Here is a 23,769-nt window from a genome sequence, read left to right as displayed (position 1 = left end):
AAGCTTTCTGTAGTAAACTCCGAGGAAGGAGAATCTCCAGTTTCTAACAAGGAAGCGGATGTAAATGATGCAACGCACATCGGTGTGAACTCCAAGCAGGGCGAGGACCGGAAATTTAAGGTTAAAGGATCCTGTGACATGAGGATCAATGGATGGGTAGAAGGGACTCCCCTTGAATGGAAAATCGATACAGGTGCGGTTAATACCTTTATTACGGAAGATACATTTTACAATATCTTACCGGAAGTTAGACCTGTGCTGGAACGCGTGCATAAGAAATTTCACATAGCTGATGGAAATGAATTACAGATTCTAGGGACTGCAAAGATGATTTTAAGTTTTGGAGAAAAAGACATTTTATTTCGTGTTTTTGTCGGAGGAGTTAAGTGCAATCTCCTGGGACAGGATTTCATGAGACAATTTAAGTGCAACTGTGATTACAGTGAAAATTCATTGATGTTAAATCTTGATTCGTACAATCAAGGAGGAGAATTTAGTCATAGAACTTTGCGGGTTTTGTCCATAGAGGATTGTGTTATACCCGGGCGACATGAAGCTTTAATTAAAACTAGGATACGATGCACGGAAAATTTTGGTGATGGAATCTTATTGCCGATTAAACAGTTCATGCATGTTTATGGATTAATGATTGCGCATGCTCTTGTAAACGCTGACCAAAAGGAAGTGTTTGTGCGTGTATTTAATCCGTGTGATAGCGATGTTTTGGTGAAAAAGGACACAGATGTAGCACTGTTTTCACCTGTGAATTATATTAGTGAACATATTCATGAACAGGGAGTATTTGATGTAGATTTTAAAAGGAAATCTGAGGATTTGCCTGAACATCTAAAGAAGTTGTATTCAGACGGATGTGAACATTTAACAGAGGAAGAAAGTATTACTTTCAAGAAATTTTTAATGGAATTCAAAGGAGCATTTGCTGACCCGAACCAACCAATGGAGCGTGCTAATTTTGGAGAGCATTGCATTAAATTGAAAAATGAATCGCCATTTAAGGAACCACCCAGGCGAGTCCCTATATTTAAAAGGGAAATATTGGACACGGAGGTTCGGAATTTAGAGAAGCATGGACTTATAGAGGAGTCTATTAGCCCTTGGTCATCACCCCTTGTACTGGTGCAGAAAAAGGACAAAAGCTGGAGAGTGTGCGTAGACTATAGGAAACTCAATGCTCAAACAATTAAGGATGCTTATCCCACTCCAAGGATTGTCGATAATTTAGATTCATTGGCGGGATCTAAATGGTTTACTTCATTGGATTTAAACATGACATATCATCAGATTCCAATGTCGGAGAGTGACAAGGAAAAGGCTGCTTTTGCAACACCACGTGGAGGATTGTACCAGTACCGAGTTATGCCTTTTAGACTATGTAACGCGCCTGCAACTTTTCAGCGTGTTATTGAGAGAGCATTACAAGGACTACAGTGGCATATAACAGTACTTTACTTGGACGATATAATTGTGACTGGTCGAGATTTCTCAGATATCTGAAAAACTTACGACAAGTGCTCGATCGACTACGACAAGCAAACTTGAAGCTTAAAGCGAAAAAGTGCAAATTCTTTCAAAAGGAAGTGATATTCCTCGGACATATTGTGTCAGAAAACGATGCTAAAACTGACCCGGCGAAAACTAGAGCTGTCGAGGAATGGAAATCACCAGAGAATATATCTGAATTAAGGAGTTTCTTAGGACTTGTGTCTTATTACAGGAAATTCATCAAAAACTTTGCCGAAATAGCAAAATGTTTACATGCACTCACAAGTAAAAATTCTAAATGGGAATGGACGAATGAATGTGAAAATGCATTTCAAATGCTGAAATCAAAACTAGTGACTGCTCCCATACTAGGATATCCAGATACGGATGGAGGTGTATTTATCCTAGACACTGATGCTAGCAACAACGCAATTGGAGCTGTTCTGTCACAAATTCAAGATGACAAGGAGATAGTTATTGAATATGCTAGCCGAACTTTGAATAGTGCAGAGAGAAATTACTGCGTTACTAGGAAAGAAATGCTAGCGCTTGTGTATTTTATAAAGCATTTCAAACATTATTTGCTCGGGCGGGAGTTCATTCTTAGAACTGACCACGGATCATTAGTTTGGCTGCACAAATTTCTGGAGCCAGATGGACAAGTAGCGAGATGGCTTCAACAACTGGGACCATACGTATTTCGCATTGTGCACAGACCAGGCAAACGACATGGGTATGCTGACGCACTATCCAGAATCAGTGACAGTTTAATCTGTAAACAATGCAAGCGCGACGTTCACGAAGAATCGACAGAGGAAACTTTCACTCATGTAGACGAATTAAGAAAACTATGTGAATCCCCGGATTGCTACAAACGGAACGCAGAAGTTTTAGATATCGGATGTTTGTTATATCCCGGAAGTTATCCGAATCCGGATGCGTGTCAAGTAGAATCAACAAATGAAAACAGTAAAACGGCTAGGCGTAAGAAAGTCAAAAACAGACCCCCTCCAGCGAGGCAACGGAAACAACCAACAGAGTCTCTTACAGTTGAAAATATACGTAAGCACCAACACGAAGATCATGAGATGTCTGAATTACTGCGTTTAAAGGAAAAATTGGATTCTGTGAAACCTGCGATAAGTTCTATTTCTCATACCAGTTTTGAGTTCAAATTCTGGTATTCTAGATGGGAAATGTTAACAGTTGATCGTGGTTTGTTATGTTACCGGTGGATAGAAAAAGACAGTGAAACACTTAAAATATGTATTCCCAGGACTTTACGTGACAGTGTAATGTGGTATTTACATGATTCTAAAACTGCCGGACATATGGGAATTAAGAGGACTGTTTCAAAGTTAATGAATAGTCAGTACTACTGGCCGCAGCTGAAGCGATATGCTCAAGATTATGTATCGTCATGCGATATTTGCGAGGAGAGGAAAAATCCAACAAGGAAGAAGCGATCTTACATGAAGACGTATTTAAGTGGTGACAGGTTTCAGAGAATAGCCGCGGATATTGCAGGACCATTTCCGAAGTCAGAAAATGGATACTTGTACACATGAAGACGTATTTAAGTGGTGACAGGTTTCAGAGAATAGCCGCGGATATTGCAGGACCATTTCCGAAGTCAGAAAATGGATACTTGTACATATTAGTCGTCGCTGATTATTTTACTAAATTTTGTGAAATATATCCCTTACGTGATATGGAAGCTGAAACTGTGGCAGAAACATTATTCAAAGGTTGGATTAAACGATACGGATGTCCGTTAGAAATACATTCCGATCAAGGTAGACAGTTTGAAAGTCACTATTTCAAGAAATGTGCAGATTACTTCAGATCAACAAAACAAGGACAACTGCTTACCATCCGCAATCCGACGGAATGGTGGAAAGACTAAACCGAACTATAAAGGAAATGTTATCGAAATACATTTCAGTTCATCAGACAGACTGGGACAAGTACATAGACGGGATCGTTCTGGCCTATAACAGTACACCCCATGAAACAACGACTATATCTCCGTATAGAATGATGTTCGGTACAGAGCCCTCACTACCCTTAGATGTTATGACTACGGAATTAACCGAAGAAGAACCAGTTCGGAAAAATGATTCGGAATATGTGAGAAACTTGGAAAGTGAACTATATTTTGTGCACAATCTTGCGAGAGAAGTTACAGGAAAATTATCGCAAAGACAAAAACATTATTATGACAGAAATGTTCGTAATGTGAATTATGACATTGGAGATAAAGTGAGGCGAAATCAACGCCAAATTATTACAGGGACGAAAGCAAAACTAGCAAGGAACTGGACAGGGCCATTGTTTATTGTGAAAAAACTGAGCGATACGCTTTATCAAATTCAACATTCCAAAAACTCAAAGCCCGTGATAGTGCACGCCGACAATATCAAACCATACAGGGGGAATAAACAATCGCGCCCGGTTCCTGAATCCGAATATACAACTGGCGAGACAGCATGTGCCCCGCGACGTTGCGTGCCAGCTGCGAGAGAGAGACCAATGACCAAACGATTGAAGTTACCGCCAGAGCCGCGACCCGAGACTGTCACAGCGGAACAGTCACATGCCGACAGCCAATCAGAAGCCGTCATTAGAACAACACGATTTGGGAGAGTTATAAAAAGACCACTTCGGTACCAGACTGACCATTCTCCAGATGATTTGTGAATATTGTGGGTGTGTGTTTTCGACAAATAGTAACCTGTACCAGCATCAACGCAAACAACATAGAAGTGATTTGAATGTTATTAAATGTGAATATTGCCAGAAACTCTTTACTAGAAAATCAAATCTTAAAAGACATCTTAAAAACGTCCATAAGTTAGACCAGGACTTCGTCAATGAGGCCTTAAATACCCCGCGGAAGAAGATTCAACGACACAGTTTCATGGAGACCCGAAAACCGGTGTACGTTATGAGTGACTTTTATGAGGACATTTCCTCCGACGAGGAAGAGATGCATTACCATGAGACGGCGCAGCCACTCGTTACGGACTCTTCTCAGGACTTGGACATAATCTCAGTGAATTCGGAAGACTTGCCGGAAATAAATGACACTTTTGTTAGTGAAATTCTGGGCGACATAGAAGAGGAAGAAACGTGTGCGCGACCAACAGAAGAATCTCTCGAGTCACCAGACGTGAGCGAAGCCGCGAACTCGTCATCAGAGGACAGTGATATGTATGACATGGACGATAACAACAATCGCGTAAGTGTCGAGACGTCAACCATATGCCTGGTGATGAAGAAGACGATTCGGACTAATCCTGACGGTTCCGAGGAGATTAATCGCGAATCTCAAATTATCTACTCAGAGAACGTGAATCCAGAGGAAGTAGACTTTCGTGATCTTGCCGAGGAGATTCTGAATGAGGTTCCGCGACACCTAGCGCCGAGTGCGAGTAGTAATGGGAGATTTGTCCTTGTGATACATGTAACAAACTGGAGGCCATACTGAAAAAGTTGTGAACTCTAACAAAAGACTTGTAAACTATTAACAAGCTTTTATGTATATAATTTTAAATTATTTATATCTTTGATTTTTATTATGTTTTAATGTCATGTTTGTAAATATTTTTTTGTGCTTTGTTTGTCCGAAGGTGATTTATTGTTTACGTAGACTAAGTTTGCTAGGTGTAAGTCAGTATGTTTACTGTTTCAACAAAATGATTTTATTATGGATTGTGTAGTAAAAATTTACTGATTTGGAGAAAATAATTGTTTATATAGCTAACGTTTAATTATTTATATAATTTCCTTTCATATTACCATCATGTTTAACTTCAAGAAATTATCTTAGTTGTCTATTGTTTAATCATTTTGAATGGAGTCAAAAACTTAAGTGGGGGGGGGGGGGGGGGAGTTGTAGCGAATTATTATGTAACGATGATTTGTTTATATAACATTGCTCCTCGCGAGCAATGGGTTTTTGTTTACATTGCATTGCTCCTCGCGAGCAATGGGTTTTATGTATAAATATAGGAGGGATTTTAGACAGTGAGTCAGTCAGTTTTTTGATATTCATTACGATCACTTCGGACAATTTTTAGTTGGATTTTTATACTTACTGTTTTTATGCTATTGTGGATTTTAAAATGTGAATAAACCGTAAACTTGATTACTTGCGTATCATTTCAAGAATATTCATTGGAAGAAATGGAAAACACTGAGAGTTATTCCCCTTAGACCGTATCGGAAAAACGTTACATAACGTATATGTTTTTTGAGTTTTGAATTCAGATAACAGAAATCCAAGATCATGCCTCTCCACAAATATCGTTTGGAATGAACTACTGACTATTTTTTTGATACATTGTGTGTAATTTTTTTACAACTATTATTATATAAGCCAAATATTACTGAAGGTTTAACAAAACTGTTGAATCTTTGAGACATAAAAATTAAAATATAAAGTAATTTTTCATATTGGCCACACGTACGAACAACGATTTTATTAAGCGTGCAGATTTGTATCAGCAATATCTACATATATGGTAAGTATGAAAGTTGTTCTCGACTGTGGCCACACTTAATTTTGGGAAATTCTGTCAAAAAATCGGCATTTTTGAACGTTTTTATGAAACCGTCGCATCTTCAAACCATCGCACGTGCCTTACATCGCATTATTTTACAAAATGAGTTACAGAAGGAAAAGAAGTGTGTTGTCCTCTAATAATTAACGTATAATACCGGCCATGAATAGAAACTCGATTTTACAGGGCCAAATATGATGATTCGTGGCTCTACCTCTTTGTATTCCCATTGTTGGGATACAAGACACAGTGGTTAGAGCGTCTGCTCTAGAATTGTGAAGTAAGGAGTTAATCCTTATATCGCGGGTTCGAATCCCACTGTGGGACGTGTAGACCGGTCCATTGGATGAGACAGTATAAACCGAGGTCCCGTGTCGCAGAAGGTGCTGGCACGAAAAAGATCCCTTCCTGCTCAATGGCCCTGAGTGCCGAGTATAGGACAAAATTTGCAGTTCTCCACCGCCAAGTGGTGGCGTCACCATATGAGTGAAAAAATTTCGAGAGGGGCGTTAAACAATATACAATCAATCGAGATACAAGAGAGGTTTAGACCTCCAAATCTTTGTTATGCAAAGTGGATCTGTGTCTTAACCACTTTCTGTTCGTTTAAAGCAGATTTTTCATATAAATAGTTACTTCTAAAATCGATTTGACAATGTATAGTGCTGAGCTGTGTCTCGTTTTGTTATATATATATGATATTTTCTATATGTAAACAAAACAAGGCATGAGTTTTGTCATCTTCGCAAGCCAAGGGTTTCCAGTTTCAACCCTTTAGAAAATAAGTCCCAGTTTATTAATCGACGATTTTCGGCTGAATAAAAGTCTGTTTGTGTTTTATGCAAAGAAGAGTATTATTTACCAGGGATAAAAGTTAGGACGTGATATAATCATGCTAAAAAACAAGGGAGTAATTACTTGATTTGAATTTTTTTTCTTTTAATTATATATGTTTTCAAAAATTATTGAAAGGACCACACAAGTCCGGGCGACTTCGATTCATACCCGAGTATTAACTCTTGGTTGACGTCACATGCCCGGATGTTTACACAAACATGTGGTTTTCAAGCGAACTCATATGAGTTTGAAGGGTAGCGAATATAAAATAAATTTCCTCTATGAGTTTTAAAAGGCGGTCCAATAGGTCCATTTTGACATCATCTGTTGAGTTAATTTTTTCTATAGCTTTTGCTGCAGTTGAAATGTATTTCTTTTTCAGCTCTGAATATTTTTGGTTTCGAATTTGAAGTTATGTCTCTGCTGTTATCGGGCAGTAAGCCTGAAAAATCTAATCAAATAAAAATATATTCATATAAATTATAAAGCGTTCATGTAGAAAGTGCGTTTCGAAGTTTGCTTTTAAGGATAAGCGATGCTAAACATAATATTTAGTAAAAAATAATTCCTACGTTCGGGTTTTTCGTTCGACGCCGCCATATCGAAACCCTAGTAATCCTACTGTATGGCTGGGTTAGCTTGGGTAGAGTTCAGGGGCGGATCCAGCAATTGTTGAAAGGGGGGGTTCCAGGGTTGTGTCTCTACCCACCCCACCCCCCATACACCCTATACATCCTTTTTTTTTCTTTGAAATGGCTAGGTACCCCAAATCAGAAAAAAACAAACTCATTACAAAAACTAATGAAGCCCGATAAAATTGAATGGATCTGCAGCATTTCCGAGTTAGAGTAAAAAGAAATTTCTTTAAGAATTTGAAAAAAAAAACTTTTTAGGGATAAGATGCGGATGGGGTTTAACACAAAGAGTTTTATGTAAGTTCCTCCAATAGATATGATTAAAAAGGGTACATATACATGTATATAGCCAACACAGCCAAAGATCGCGGAAATATCATATCAAATTAAACCTCGCATGTTACATATCACATAAGACATATAAAAATAAGTAGAATATTTTCTACCATTCCACACATGCATTCGCTCTTAAAAAGTAATAATGAAGGTGAATGGAGGAAACTAAATGTGTGGAAATTTATCTATTCAATACATAAGTTAGACATACAATTTTTTTTCTCAGATTCCGTTTTATCTCTCTCTCTCTCCATTTGGCAAAAAATAAAGGGGGGGGGGTTTCCAACCCCCGGCCCCCCCCCCCCCCCCTCTGGATCCGCCAATGGAGTTCATAAGGTCATATGACGTATTTTGAGTAGAAACTATGGTCGTTCGATTAAAACTCAAGTAACTCGAGTACGTACTCGGGTACGAATCGAAGTCGCCCTCCGTGTTCCGCAATTTAGGTGAATCAATTAAGGATTTATTCTTATGAATCTTTGCGGTCGTAAAAAAGTATGTGGAAGGGTAACTCTAGAAACTGTAGTAAACTTTAATCATTTCAGTTCTCGTCCTTTTCATTCAACTTTAGAAAAAATCATCATCATCAGAAAAGGTTTACTTTATGCAACACTTAGCACTGTAGATTTTGATAAATAACAACAATTAAAAGAATATTAAAATTTGCGACATAACCGGAAGTTGTATCAAACGTAAACAAAAGCAGCAGACGTCATGCTTACAAATTTGACAGATATGCGAGCTCGATATGCAGATCAATTGGTAAGAAGTTAAATAGAGATTATAAAAGTAAAAAGCCAGAATTATGACTTTTAAATATATCAACAAGTTTAGCAGCGCGGCGCGATGGTATAAAAGGAAGACAAAGAAAAGGAGTGGGGAGTGCCTTTCGCCATTCGTGTGATAGAGAATGATCACACATACAGCAGAAAAGAGGGAGAAGACACAATTCCTCTTGAAGATGCCACTCAAAGATGTATAGGCAATGACAGCTGGAGAGGCAGACGGAGAATCGTTGAGTTGGGTGTGCTAGCAGAGGGTCTTTCAGGATGGTTGGATTTGTGGCCTTACACTCCAGCTATCGCATGCACTTGACATTACAACATGCGGTTTATCTGCACTCATAAAAGTAAATTAGTCTTTGGGTTGTCAATTGTATAAAGTATCTGGTATTTGTACATAGACACATAGTCTATATAGATGGTAATTTTTAAACATCACAGGTACTTGGGTCTTTGATTATAAATATGTATGTACCTTTTTGATATGTATTGATTTAAAGACTTTGAGATTGAATACTGTTCGTTTTCTCCATATCCTTCATATAAAAAAGTACTTTACATATCAATAAGGTACATACATATTTATAATCCAAGACCCAAGTACCTCTGTTAAACATGCATGTCTTATATGATATCTACAAATTAAAAAAAATGAACAGCAGCGGTGCCTTACATGTCAGACTATAGGCCTATATATATAGCATTGGAATAATGAACATTGGATGCACAATGATATAATGGCAGTGTACTCTGTATCCATGACTATGTGCACTTGTGTTCTCATCAGCTTTTTGCACATCTGTAGTGTACAGTGTTTTCCCTAAGAACTATTGGCCGAATTGTTCTTTGCAAAGCTCCATAAATCACTTCTAATTTCATATCATATTAAGAAACATTGTTATCTTAAAATGCTTTTTCGGGATAAAAAAAATTTCTACTTTTAATTAGAACTTTCTGAGAAGTTCAAAGAACCTTGAAAGCACATTGAGAGGCGTATAATGAAAATTGTTGCATGAAACAGACCTGCCTACCCTTTTCATTTCAAGGGTGTAATTTCAGTAAATTTTTGGTGGAATTTCAGAGGTAAAAGCGTAATTAATCATATTTTCCTTTTTTGGTGTTTTACTATAATACTTAATCAAATTTTCTTTTATAACAACTGAAATTGTACATTACTAAACAAAGGTGGCATGAACGTTTCCTTTTGGAATCATTTATTGGGAAAAAAGTGTTGTAAAATATCAGTATCCTACATCAAACTCAATGCAACCGTAAACCCTTACTGGAACCATTTGGACAATTTGTATCAAATCGCTTAATTGAAGGCTTGTGTTTGCATGTTTACACAAATCGCGTACCTTAATAACATTGTATTTTATCTTTCTAAACACTAAGCGATGTAAAATGAACCAAAATGAGCATAGAAATGACTGTACTTATTCCACATATCATTTAACAGTTAATGTAAGTAGTGCATTCAGTTCTTCGTTCGAATATTTGGTAACCAGTCTATATGTAACTACAAGGTATATTACGTAACATATTGAATCGGTCATCTATTAATTACTTTTATTAGAAGAAATTCTCATTCTCATTTCGTTTCAGCAAGACGTGCTTTAAAGCAATATGAGCTGCATATTTGACATCGGAAAAAAAATATTTCAAATTTTTAATTAACTATTTCAATGACTGGAAATTAGAACATTTAAAAACATCTGTTGTTCATATTGCTTTGGAAGAACTTTTTATAAGCTTTGATTGAAGCTAAATTGAATTATTGTCGTCCTGTACAATAATGATTTCTTATATAATACTCTATATTCGGTTGTACAGAAATATTTCTTCTGAAGCATTTTTAAACTTTATTTTGGTCTTATTGATCATAAGTGTTTTCATTACATACAGATTAATCATAATAACACATTTTACCAGCAAAATAAAATTCTCAAAAATGCAGCTCAAACACAGCTAATTGTGCCACGTACGTGTTACATATGGTTGCATATAACGCATGTATCACGTATGTGAAATGTACGTATCACATACGTGTATTACAAACATACGTTTCACGTATGTGGGACAACGTACGTATAACATATGTGTGACTACAACGTATGTTTGGAATACATGTATGTGTTACGTACGTGAAACGTACGTGTAACATATGTTATGTGCAACCATACGTTACACGTACGTTAATAAACGTACGGTTTACATGTATATTGTCAACCACATGTTACACGTACGTTAATTAACATATGGTTTACATGTGTATAGTCAACCACATGTTACACGTACGTTAATGAACACATGGTTTACATGTGTATAGTCAACCACATGTTACACGTACGTTAATGAACTCATGGTTTACATGTGTTTTATAAAGCACAAATGTCATGTATATATATAGTTTATGTGCATTATAAACCACACATTAAATATACTAATGTACATAAACAAATTATGGTTTACTTGTATTCTAAAGCTCTCATTACATATGTTGATGAATATAGTATGTGTATTATCAGGCACATGTTACATATACATTTAAAAAGGTGTTTTACATGTGTGTGAAAACCTATGTTTGAGAATGAGAAGGCTGTATATTTTGTAAATTCATATTATTACATACATGTATGTTAAATGTAGGTTGACTGTAAATCTAATCCTTTTTATTTTATTTCAAATTTAATTTTTTAATCAAATTATCATTTAGTTTTTGCTATAAAGAGAAAAAAAACCAATGCGTTAAACATTTATTGTTGCTAGGGACTACATAATTTCACTTAAAATAAGGAACTTTTTGTATAAAAGTATGGCTGACTTCCACAACTAACTATTTTTCCTTAATAGTTTAAGTTTTGGAGAACTAATCAAGATATTATTTAACATAACAATCAATAGGCACTTAGGGCTTAACCTGTTATTCAGGAAGAAGAGCAATCATAGTGATATGACCATCTATAAAATCCTTCTTATAACATGTATAACGGGTCCTTATATCAGAAGTTGCATGTATTTTAATAATTATAATATTTTAAAATCTAAAATATCTTTTTTTGACATAAACATTATTATGATATTTGGTTAAACCCAATCACAACTGAAGCATACATGTGTGTGCGTTGTTGACTTGTCGTGTGCGTATTTAATGTTTCAATTTATTTCACATTGTTCACCTTACGTCCACTTTCATGTCTGGCATAATGTTATCAGTTCGCATTGGTTTAAAATTTACTCTAAAAACAGTTAACAAAGTTTACATAAAAATTTCTCCAATCTCGTCATATGTATCGGATATCGGTAGAGGCACATAAAATTGAACTCGGTCATCGGTAGATATAATCAATCCGAATTCAAGAGCAAAAATATATTTTAAAAAAAGAAAGAAATTCACGATAATTTCACAACAAATCTCAAAAGGGAGTAAATGATTCATCTAGATAATTATCAAATATACAGTGGGTACCGTCCGTATAAAACTTATAAAATATACCTTCCGGAATTTTCCAGCCTCCATTTATGTATTACATGTACGTTACCAGTGACGTCACTGGAAAGAGAAGTCTGACGTCTGCAAGTTCTAGGGCCTAGCTAAAGGTGAGGAATGCATAAAATCAACAATTATTTAATTACTTTATGACTGTGTGTTGCATGTAAACTAAGGGGGGGGGGGGTGTTTTTTTTTCAGTGTATTACATAATGGAGGCGTGGGTTACCAAAAACAGAAAATATTGACCATGTTGAGCCAGTGAGCTGTCTTGGTCAGCACCCAAGTGTATCCATCAACACGGGCACGTTATATCAAAATGCAGGTGAAGTTTAAAAATACTGTTATAACAATTAAGTATTTATTTAAAATGTTTTTAACCTAACAAATAAGATGCAAAAAAAAAAAAAAAGAGAAACAACAACAATTTGATGTAAAGTTCCACTCACTGAATTTATTTCTTTTTACAGTATTTAAAACATCACATTAGATGGTAAAGGAAATTATTATCTTTGAGGGCAATAATGGTGTAACAGTTTTGTTTTTACATATCTGCCCTTTTAATCCTTATGAATATAAATTGTGTTTGAGATTGAGAATTTTTATGTGATTTTAGATATGCATTCCAGGATGGTGACTGAAGCTCATCTTTGTAAACACCTATATGCCTAGAATGGACTCCAAAACAGATTGTTAAAGTTTAACCAGTATAATCTTGAATATGGTAATACTTTTAAAAAGGAATAAGATTTTCTTATCATATTGCTTTTAGACTTGCAAATACTACATGTAACTTGAAGCTTTTCATGTAAAATTTGAAATGCAATCGAGTTTGACGAATTTCACACTACTAAGAGTTATCTCCCTTGTCGGCATAACTCTCATTTTTCCCACTTTGTCCTTTGTAAGTTACCTGTTATTATTTTCAATCTTCAAACGTTATTGGACAATTTAGATCTGTACCTGTATTGCCGAAGTTTGGGGCAACATGAAAATCTTAATGAACGATATTCATTACAGATTTTATTTTTAAGATACTGACCAATAAATTTGGTAAGGTTACAGAGGGAAAACAGGGCCTTACGCTGGATTGACCCTGCAAAGGGGAATAACTTTTGAAAAATTTAATGTGAAAGTCATCTATTTTTTTTACATATGTTTTTTTTTAACCTCAAGGACAAAAAGTATACACTTGGAACACAAACAAAAACAGATGAGTCCATGCCAAGCTAAAGATTAATGCAGAAGGTAAGTTCAATTTTTCATTTCGTAACTCTTCTGGTTTTATCCAGATCGGACCTTACATATAATTAAGTCAGCTTCAGTATATAATAGAAGGATATGGAGATAACGAACAGTATTCAATCTCAAAGTCCATAAAACTATACAAAATAAGAGCAGAGCAAACACGGACCCCCGAAACATCAGAGGTGGGATCAGGTGCCATAATAAAACACCTATTTACTTACTATTCGGAAAATAGCTTGTTTATCATCTCCCTCAACAGCAAACTATTTCCCTCGTCTGCATCTTGGGGAATAGTTGTTGTCTTGGGGGATGATAAACTAGCTATTGTCCTCATAGCCAGTATACAGGTGTACATGTATACTGTTTTTAGCTTTTCTGTGCCAAAGGCTCAAAGAGCTAATGCTACGGCTATTTGTGCGGTGTGCATAAACTTTTTACCTCACCTAAGCCAAAGGCTCAAGTGAGCTTTTCTGATCAAAATTTGTCCGTTGTTGTCGTTGGCGTCGTTGTTGTCGTTGGCGTTGTCGTTGTTGTAAACTTTTCACATTTTCATCTTCTTCTCAAGAACCACTGGGCCAATTTCAACCAAACTTGCTACAAAGTATCCTTGGGTAAAGGGGATTCAAGTTTGTTCAAATGAAGGGCTGCACCCTTTTCCAAGGGGAGATAATTATGAATTAGAAAAAAATTAATGGCATTTTTAAAAAATCTTCTCAAGAACCACTAGGCCAGGAAAGATGAAACTCATGTGGAATCATCCTCAGGTAGTGTAGATTCAAGTTTGTTCAAATCATGACCCCCCAGGGGTAGGATGGGGCCAAAATGGCCGAATAAAGTTTTACGTATGAATATACAGGAAAAATCTTTAAATATTTTCTTCTCAAGAACCACTGGACCAGAAAAGATGAAACTCATGTGGAATCATCCTCAGGTAGTGTAGATTCAAGTTTGTTCAAATCATGACCCCTGGGGGTAGGGTGGGGCTAAAATGGCCAATCAAAGTTTTACATAGGAATATATTGGAAAAATCTTCTTCTCAAGAACCATTGAGACAGGAAAATGAAACTTATATGGAATCATCCTCAGATAGTGTAGATTCAAGCTTGTTCAAATCATGACCTCCGGGGGTAGGGTGGGACCAAAATGGCCAATAAAAGTTTTACATAGGAATATCTAGGGAAACCTTTTAAAATCTTGTTTTCAAGTACGTTAAAGCCATGCTTAGTGATATTTATAGGGAATCATCCTCAGGTAGTGTAGATTCAAGTTTGTTCAAATCATGACCCCCTGGGGGGGGTTTAATTCAAGCCCCCCCCCCCCCCAGCAAACTTTCAGTTCTGATCTGATGTGTGATTTTTCCTAGCAAATTGCTCAGGTAAGCGATGTGGCCCCTGGGCCTCTTGTTAGAATGTGGGTCATAACTCAAGATCCCCTTGGACAATCATTGTCAAATTTTCACAGGGCATCCTTGGCCCAAGGGCTACCATTTATACTAAAATTAGGTTTTGGACCTTATACAAGGGGAGATAATCAGGAAGATAAAACCAAAAGAAGTCTATATTGGCCTAGACTTGTTAAACTTTGTCAGTTGAGGCATCTTTGGAGAATGTCGACCAAAAAGTAGGTCACCATGATCTACTTATGGTATTTTATAGCTCTATTGAAATATCTTCAGTCCTAACTGGCTAAGAATCACCGAACTTTCTTGATTGATGTATTTTGGGTCTTATAAACATAGAGGCTTCAAATACTAGTGATAGATTGTACAATTTATTAGAAGAGCGATTCAAGGCCCTTGGGTTTCTTGTTGTCCATCGCCATACACTGTGCTCTGTCTGGTAAAATTTTAGCATTTACTGCCTCCTCCCTCCACCACCACCCAAACTAAAGGGGGGGGGGGTAACCCATCAAAATTATTCAAAATTGTATTTTTTTAATTGGACATCAAGCAAACTAATAGCAAGATTTTAATCAGCATTGAGTCCTAATGAAATTATGAAATTCATATAGCCCCATGGTAGGTGGATCAGATGTAAAGGCACAGCTTTATTAATTAATCATAGACTGAAAATGCATTGATTCATTGAAAATCTATATAATGCTCCTAAGTTGAAAGCAAAAAGACTAAGTTCATGACAATGAGGAATAAGTTTTGTACCCCTGTAATCAAAGATTCTTGGGTACATCTATATAGCTTTTACCCTGTCTGTCTGTCTGCAAAATCTTTTCACATTGGCCATATTATTTTAGTGGGTGAAAGTATGGCTTTCATATTTCATAGACCTGGGTATTCATAGTGACAATACTTCTGTATTGGTACACCAAATTAACCTTTTGAATTGAACTTGGAGTATGATTCACTTTTAAGAAAGTTTCATAATTTGAATCTTGGCCTTAACTTTTGAACAGTTGGTGCAAGGGCTTTCATACTTCACTTGTATATTTATTGTGACAAAACCTTTCAATGGGTATAAATTAAAATATTTGACCTTGTACTTCTAGTTTAACCCGCTGTTAAAAAACTAACTTTGATCATAACTTTTGAGCTGATAATAGTAGGGCTTTCATATTTCACATATTTACTCTTTGTGACAAGTCCGTCCTTGGATGTCAACAATTTTGACCTTTGACCTTAACTTTGGAGTTTGACTTGCACTTGGGAAACTTGAACCATAAGCTGGCATATGGGGTATCAGTATGTACAGTTTTTTCCGAGTTCACCCACAAATCAATGCTATGTAATGAATTTTAGATAAGAAAATTACAAGGTAGATAGTTTAAAAGATCATTGTTATGAATACTAAAAAATTAATTATTTAGTATTTATATTTAAGTTCTACAGAGAATCAACCAAGATTAATATGTGGATAATAATAATGTTCAGGGGAAAAAATGGGTTTTCCCTTATTCCATGCATTTAATATTTTTCTTTTTCTTTACAGATAAAAGAGAACTGGAGAGGAATGAATTGATGTTAACATACTCAACATTAAATTTGGCTTAAATCTAAATATGTCTTTTGTTGTGAAGGATAACCAGAAAGTGGATCATTCAACAGATGAAAAGAAAATAAGCCTTTGAGAGAAATTATGTCAAATGCATGAATTGAATATTTAAATTGCACGTAATTTTTGTTTCACCAACGTTTACAATATGTGAAAAAATGTTCAAAACGTGTTTAACCATGGTTTAATTTGACACATTTTTGTATGGTATTTATACATTTACAATATGAGCAGTGCAAATAATAAATCCATTAAACATGTTATGAGAAACATATGTTACACACACGTTGCACGTACGTTATTCATATGTGAAACGTATGAGTAACGTACGTGTGCAATATACGTGTAACGCATGGTGGGCAATACGTACGTTTAACATGCGTGACACGCATGATATTCACACGTGTGAAAACATACGTATAATGTACGTGGTATTTTTTTTCATGGAAAACGTACGTGAAGTCACGTATGTGTCACATACGTTTAACATACGTGAAACGTACGTGGCACAATTAGCTGTGTATTGCTTTAAATTTAAATTAAGTTCTCCATTAAGGATTTTAAACCAAGATATCAAAAGCGTAATAAGTGGCGTAATAGCATAATTTTGTGGTAAAAAGCGGAAGAATTACGCCAAAAGCGAAAGGGTAGGCAGGTCTGCCTTTTGTAGATTTTTCAAAACTTTGGAATATAACTTTTTAAAAAATAGTTTTTTTTTCTCTTTAAACTGTCGACTAATAATGTAGTACCATTGCATCGGGATCGAAGTCGGTCTTTTCGCCGAAATTCGAAAGAGAGTGTCGCGAAAAGGAGAAGTGTGATTAGCTTTGGATGGAATTTCTGTTTTAACAGAAGATGAAGACATTTTACGACCCTGTGCTGCGGTAGGAACAATGTACAAAATTTTATTATGTGTCCTTGAGTGAATAATTGCTTCTGCTCTTGACAATGTTACTGTTCCTAAGTATGGGCACTACACATAACATGCCTGGCAGTAAATACGTTTTGGCAAGCTCTATTTAAATTTTGTAATAATTATTTAACAATTTCAAACATCTCTAATAAAGATTAATTTTAACCAGAATTTCCTCGTTTGGAATTGGTTCCGGATTTTCAGTGTTCCTCTGTTCAGCATTTACAGAGTATGTTGTACAATGTAAAAAATAAATATATATATTTATTTCTTAATGCATGTTCAAGATCATATTCAGCACTTATTTTGATTATTTAATAGTTGCAGTGGAATGTGCCTGAGACGATTCCCCACAGCGCCTGCATATATAGTCAGCTTGTGTAAATGGTGAGAACCATGCAGTTAATACAAATTACCTAACATTGTTTTTATTAACTTGTATCTTTTAGCATAAGACTATAAAAAATATTGCAACTTGAATTACTATTTACCAAGTAAACAAGACGAGGTTTATATATTCTTAATTTCCTTATAAAAATACAATAGCAATAGATTCTGACAGTTAATCTAAACATACTATAAATTGCACAAAGCTATGCATAATTATTTTACATTAGATACTTAAGCATAAATTATTTAAAATAGCTGTGACCTGTCATATTCTATGATGCACAATTATGCATGCATTATTTACAGGAATCTGAATGCTCACAAGAAATGACAAAAGCAGTATGAAAATTAACACAAAGGTAATATTTCTTAAATTTTCTGATAAGATCAATAAAATCACACGAATTGAATTTTTTTAGCTCACCTGAGCCATTTAAAGACCCAAGCGAGTTTTCTGATTAGTGTTGGTATTCGTCTGTCATCTGTAAACTTTTCAAATTTTTACATTCATCAGAATTAATCCTAATTTGAACTTGAAAAAACTCTGCAAGATACATCTTTTCTCTAGAAATTGTGCCAGAAAGTTTGAAGTATCTTTGGGAATGATCAACATGAACTTGCTGAGTCTTCCTTCTTAAAGTGACTTGACCAGATATATGGCTACCCAGTTTGAGGTACGAACTACTCATTTGTTGTACGACTTATTGTTTATGAGATTGCCACCATTTACTGGAACTTTGAATTTGCTGTCCACTTTAAACCCCTTCTATCTACAGTGTAAGTTGTTAATACATTTTATTTTATGTTAAATCACTTGCCCATTATCCCAATAACTTGCATGTTAAATACTGTAGATGCTAACCTTTGCATTTTTGTAAGCTCTTAAATTCCATGTATTCCCAGTATGGTGCGCCATTATATACATCCATTTCATATCATGTTTTGTTGTCTCTAGATTTGATCTTATACATATTATATGTTTTTGAAATAATTCCCTGAACTAGATCACAAAGTTTAAGAATTTTATTATTGTATGAATGTTATCTACTTGCTCTAATCATAAATACATCTGTTTGTATATTTTTTTCTACGAAATGCCATACCTGTTTACAATTTTTCATATTTTTTTTTATCCATAGTATCTTTCTGCTAAATGAAATAAAATATTGTGGAGGAACATGGAGAAATGGGCAGCTCAACATGTTCAAGGTCAAGCAGGTAAACACAGTGGTAAAATGCTCAAAAAAAGATGACAAAAAAGTCAGTAGTTCCCAATTTACATGTACATCCACACAATCTGTAGCTTGCTTGTCTGAAACTCTAGATACATATGTCTTAATATGTTAAATGCTGAAAATTCTATTCTTTGCATTTTCATAAACTTTGTAAATCTTCAAATTCCATGTGCTTGGAGTATGTACCATTATGTATGTTTCCGAATTCGTATCATATTTTGTTGTCTATAAGTTTGATCTAAACATATAATTATATGTTTTTTTATGTAATTCACTTAACTAGCTAGATGACACAAAGAATTTTATCATTGTGTAATTTGTTATCTACTTGCTTTAGTCATAAGTATACCCTGTTTGTATATTTTTGTCCCCCGCTTGGAAAGTGGGGGATATTAATTTGGGTTTGTCCGTCCGTCCGTCTGTCCGTCCGTCCGTCTGTCTGTAACGCTTTCGTTTACTCACGATATCTCGAGAACCCTTTGAGCTTTTGCAATGAAATTTAGCATAACAACTCTCTGTGGCCTAAGGAAGACACCTATTGATTTTGAGGTCAAAAGGTCAAAGTCATAAATAAGCAAATTCTGTCTGTTATAACACTTTCGTTTCCACACCATATCTCTAGAACCATTTGAGCTATTGCAATGAAATTTAATATTACAACTCCCTGTGGCCTAAGAAAGACCCCTATTGATTTTGAGGTCAAAAGGTCAAAGTTCAAGGTCGTAAATTTATACATTCTGTCTGCGTGTAACACTATCATTTCCGGGCGATATTTCAAGAAGATTTTGAGCTTATGTAATGTAATTTTATACCAAAACTCCCTGGGATCTCTCTCACCCCTCTCAAAGTGCCCCGCTCCGTTTGTTTTACTAGTATTGATCGTATTACCTGTCGCTATTTTTAGCACAGGGGCATGCGGAGAGTTATTGCGTATAAAACAGGTTCTCGGCAGACTTTATATTCTTATTACATCTATTAGAACTGTTTAATAAAGGCTAAATAAATCAAACACCATGGATTGTGTAAAATTTTGATAATACCGAACATGAATATATATACATGTATGTGACTTTACTTCTGCATATACTTCACTTCAGATAAAGCGATTCCGTGGTCTAGTGGTATGTGTCCCGCTTCACGTGTGAGAGGTCCCGGGATCGAATCTCGGACGAACTCTCTCTTTTTTTCCTTTTTTTTTTTTTTTTTTTTTTAAACTTTTCCCTTTTTTTAATGATAGTATTTAGCATGTGAAAAGAATAATTTTTGAGGTTATAAAATCATCATTACAGTGTGATAAATATTCCATATAAAAAGAATCTTCTATACACATAATAAAGAATAGGCAATTAAATCTTTATACGCATATTGACATACATGTATTTTATTTGCTTCAGTATACATGTATACATTTAATAATTCTACAAATTCAGTCAGGGGGATCCGACTTTTTCCCTAAGCGGGGGACACGAATTCTCTGAATTAGCTTGTTTCTCCTGTTTTGTAATATATTCTTTCTACTTAGAGCCATACCTGTTAATAATGTTTCATATTTTGTTTTTTACAGCTTATTACCATATCCATAGTATCTTGCTGCTAAATGAAAAAATTAATGTGGAGGAACAGAGAAAAGGGCACCTGGACATAATCAAGGTCAAGCAGGTAAACATAGTGGTAAAATGCTAAAAAAAAAATGGCGAAAAAGTAATTAGTCCCCAGTTGGCATGTACATCAACACTAGGTTCAAAATCTGTAGCTCGCTGGTCTGAAATTATAATTAAGTATCTGTCTTTATATGTTTTATGGTCTTCTGTAAATGTCAAAGTTCTGATGTTAAGAGAACCACCTGTTTTAACACTAGACTAAAGAAACATTATATGGAACAAAACTCACAAACCCCTTTCTGTGTTCAGATCAACATTGTAATCAATGTAATCGCACACAAATGTAAACACGTCACCCCATACATGTATAAATATTAAATAGACTGCCATATGCACTTTCTTTTAAAATGTAGATTGGTTCAAAAATATTTCAGTTGTCAATAATTAATCAAAATTGAGCTGTGTTTCCTCTAGGTCAATTGATAACTTTACAATCAACTCAGAATTATGTGTACTATTTAATATATGCATAAATCCGGAAGCACACAGATAATATGTATATATAGGCAAATGGGTATTTATTTGTATGTTTGTTGTAGAAAGTAGGAGTTAGATGTGCATCTCCATAGCTGAAAACTTCTTGGGATGAAGAGAAGAAAAAGCAAGAAGAAGCAGTTTTAAATATTGATTACGTCTTCGTAGCACAAAAAATGATTCGAAAGATGATACAATCTATGAAATTAGAAAACTGAAGTGGCATTCTGATGAATGTGAAAAAGTCCCCAAAGAACAGGACACCAAACGTGCCACTCTCACATCAAAGCACTCTAAAAGGCAAAGCATAAGAAGAACTAGGACAAATAAAGAATTGAAAAGAGTCAAACCTATTGATGTAGTTATTGAACAGAGATGGGCTGTTAGAGATAAAATATCTGAGTTGCTATTGTTTTGCACAAATGTGATGCTTTTTTTTTTACTTATCTTTAATTGACACATTCAATGTTAGATAAACAAAATATACCTAGAGTTGTATTTTTGACAGTGAAAGTTTTTCTGATGCTTGATTACAGATCAAAACTGTTATATTTTTTATTGTTTAAACATTTATTGGTTTATTGTGTAGTATGCAATCACATACATTTTAATCTTGATTTATATATTACATATATGTACAAGTTTGACTTAAATAATAAGTGCATGACCATTTATTATGGAAAAAAATATTAAAGACAATCAAGGGTAGTCTGAAAGAGCTTTGCTGGCAGTAAGTTGCAGATCTTAATACCCAAGTAAGAGAAGGGTGGTGTCTCTGACCGATCCTTTTGCTCTTGCTTGTGGGCGAGTGAGGCTTCTCTGTCAGTGGCTTAGTGTGTCACAGATGTAAAAAGTAGACTAAGCAGATGAGGTAGAGACATTTCTGAGTAAAAAAGTGGTGAATTGTGATTTTGATAAATATTACAATGTATATTGCAAGAGTAATGAGAATTGCAAGAGCAAAATATTATTTTGTTTCCTTCCATTTGAATTAAGAGAGTTTATGACGAGAATCTTTTCCATTAAATTGGAATTGTAATTAAGGCTAAGAAAAATTGTTAAATAAACTTGTACATATGTGTAGACAGGACTTTTTATATGTACATGTTTCAGAGCTCATTCTTGAAATCTTAAGACAAAGTCTAGAAGATAAATTACTAAAAAATTATCACTATCTAAATGTCTTGCATTCCAATGTAAAGTTGATTTAATGAGGATATGTTAAGTTACAATCTTCAAGCAATAAACCTAGCAGTTGGAACAGAAATGGGCTACATGTATTAGAGACAAATTTAAGCTGCTTCCATTTTGTGCAATTGTGATACTCTTTCCTTAATTAGTCCCCTACCGGTGAAACCGGGGGGGGGGACTATAGGTTTCCTCGGCGTCTGTCCGTCTGTCTGTCTGTCCCCGTCTGTCTGTCAGTCTGTCCCATTTGGTTTTCCACACTTTTTTCCTTTATACTTTTGAGAATTGATTTGAAACTTCATGTATACCTTTATAGTGATAAACTACAGATCAAGTTTGAATTTTGTTACATTTGACCGAAAGGTACTCAGGTAATTACGTATTAAACATTCCTCTTTTTTTTATTCGGGTTCAAGATCGGGTTCGAACTTTTGAACTGCTATATATATATTAATGTTTAAAAAATGATTGTGACAAAAGTAATTTACTGATACTGTGCATTTTTTCAATAATTTTTACCTGCAATTACTTAATATAAAGTGACCAACAGTTACTACAGTGATTCAGGTAAAAATTAAACATTCCTCTTTTTATAATAGGGTTCAAGATCGGGTTTGAGATGTACTCTTAAAAAAAAAGATTCAGACGTTGAGTAAGAAGAGAGAAGACGGTGTTCACTGAAAAAGACATGTAAGTAATAATTGTGCATTGTTCTTAGCAATTTCTAACCGCGAAAACTTAATATACATTGCGAAATAACACCAAATGCAATAAATAATTTATATTTTTCTCGATTTGAATTGTTTTTGGTGGGGAGATTGCGTTACGACGTTTCCAAAAAATTAAGCAGGTCTGGCGTTACGACGTTTCGAAAAACTTCCATACGTATTTATGCAGGTCTGGTACGATCTAAATCACTAGATTTATGGACCTTTATTCAACAACAAAATCTGATTTATTTCTGCGATTATCATTTCTATGCAGACAATCGCACTTTTATGCAGAAATGCCCTGTTCACACTTTAGAGTTTAATTCCAATTAAACGTAAAATTACTGCGAATTACTTTCGCTTAGCGTTCACACGGAGAATTTAATGCGAATTAGTTTAATTCAAATTAGTTTACAGACCAATCCACACTTTTCAAAAGTTATGTCCCTTGGCCGCCATCTTAGGGGAATCCACACAGTAGCCTTTGTAGTTTTCAGGTTTGTAACTTTGTCATTTGACTTTTAAAAAGCTATGCCTTTTGTGTACTGATTGCCCCAAGATGGGACTACTCACACATTGAAAGAAAAAAAATCAAACACAATGGACTTTTCACAGCACGCCCAAATATATGAGTTTAATTCGAATTAAACGTAAAATTACTGCGAATTACTTTCGCTTAGCGTTCACACGGAGAATTTAATGCGAATTAGTTTAATTCAAATTAGTTTACAGACCAATCCACACTTTTCAAAAGTTATGTCCCTTGGCCGCCATCTTAGGGGAATCCACACAGTAGC

General features: G+C 35.1%; 1 protein-coding gene and 2 long non-coding RNA genes across 6 annotated transcripts; all 3 read left to right on the top strand.

Moving 5' to 3' along the window:
- Positions 1-4,450: 4,450 nt before the first annotated feature.
- On the top strand, positions 4,451-4,993 carry LOC134265760 (uncharacterized). The gene has a single exon (XM_062747975.1). It carries the CDS (start codon positions 4,451-4,453, stop codon positions 4,991-4,993), a length of 543 nt encoding a protein of 180 aa, XP_062603959.1.
- Positions 4,994-10,775: 5,782 nt separating this feature from the next.
- Positions 10,776-16,398, top strand: LOC134265757 (uncharacterized). 3 transcript variants are annotated; one of them, XR_009991819.1, is made up of 5 exons: positions 10,776-12,258; positions 12,350-12,473; positions 12,765-12,872; positions 13,325-13,396; positions 16,339-16,398. It is a non-coding gene; the product is annotated as an uncharacterized LOC134265757 (long non-coding RNA). The 3 variants fall into 3 exon arrangements; XR_009991818.1 differs by lacking the exon at positions 16,339-16,398 and having other exon boundaries at positions 13,325-13,729; XR_009991820.1 differs by lacking the exons at positions 12,350-12,473; positions 16,339-16,398 and having other exon boundaries at positions 13,325-13,729.
- Positions 16,399-17,189: 791 nt separating this feature from the next.
- On the top strand, positions 17,190-20,598 carry LOC134265751 (uncharacterized). Of its 2 annotated transcripts, XR_009991814.1 has the most exons (6): positions 17,190-17,285; positions 17,636-17,701; positions 18,011-18,063; positions 18,273-18,481; positions 18,844-18,922; positions 20,504-20,598. It is a non-coding gene; the product is annotated as an uncharacterized LOC134265751 (long non-coding RNA). The 2 variants fall into 2 exon arrangements; XR_009991813.1 differs by lacking the exon at positions 17,190-17,285 and having other exon boundaries at positions 17,307-17,701.
- Positions 20,599-23,769: the final 3,171 nt, after the last annotated feature.

Source organism: Saccostrea cucullata, unplaced genomic scaffold, assembly GCF_032062105.1.
Source record: "Saccostrea cucullata isolate Sc308-1 unplaced genomic scaffold, CSIRO_AGI_Scuc_v1 ctg1074, whole genome shotgun sequence".
In the NCBI taxonomy this organism is placed as follows: Eukaryota; Metazoa; Mollusca; class Bivalvia; order Ostreida; family Ostreidae; genus Saccostrea; species Saccostrea cuccullata.
This window is presented reverse-complemented; position numbering and strand designations above follow the sequence as displayed.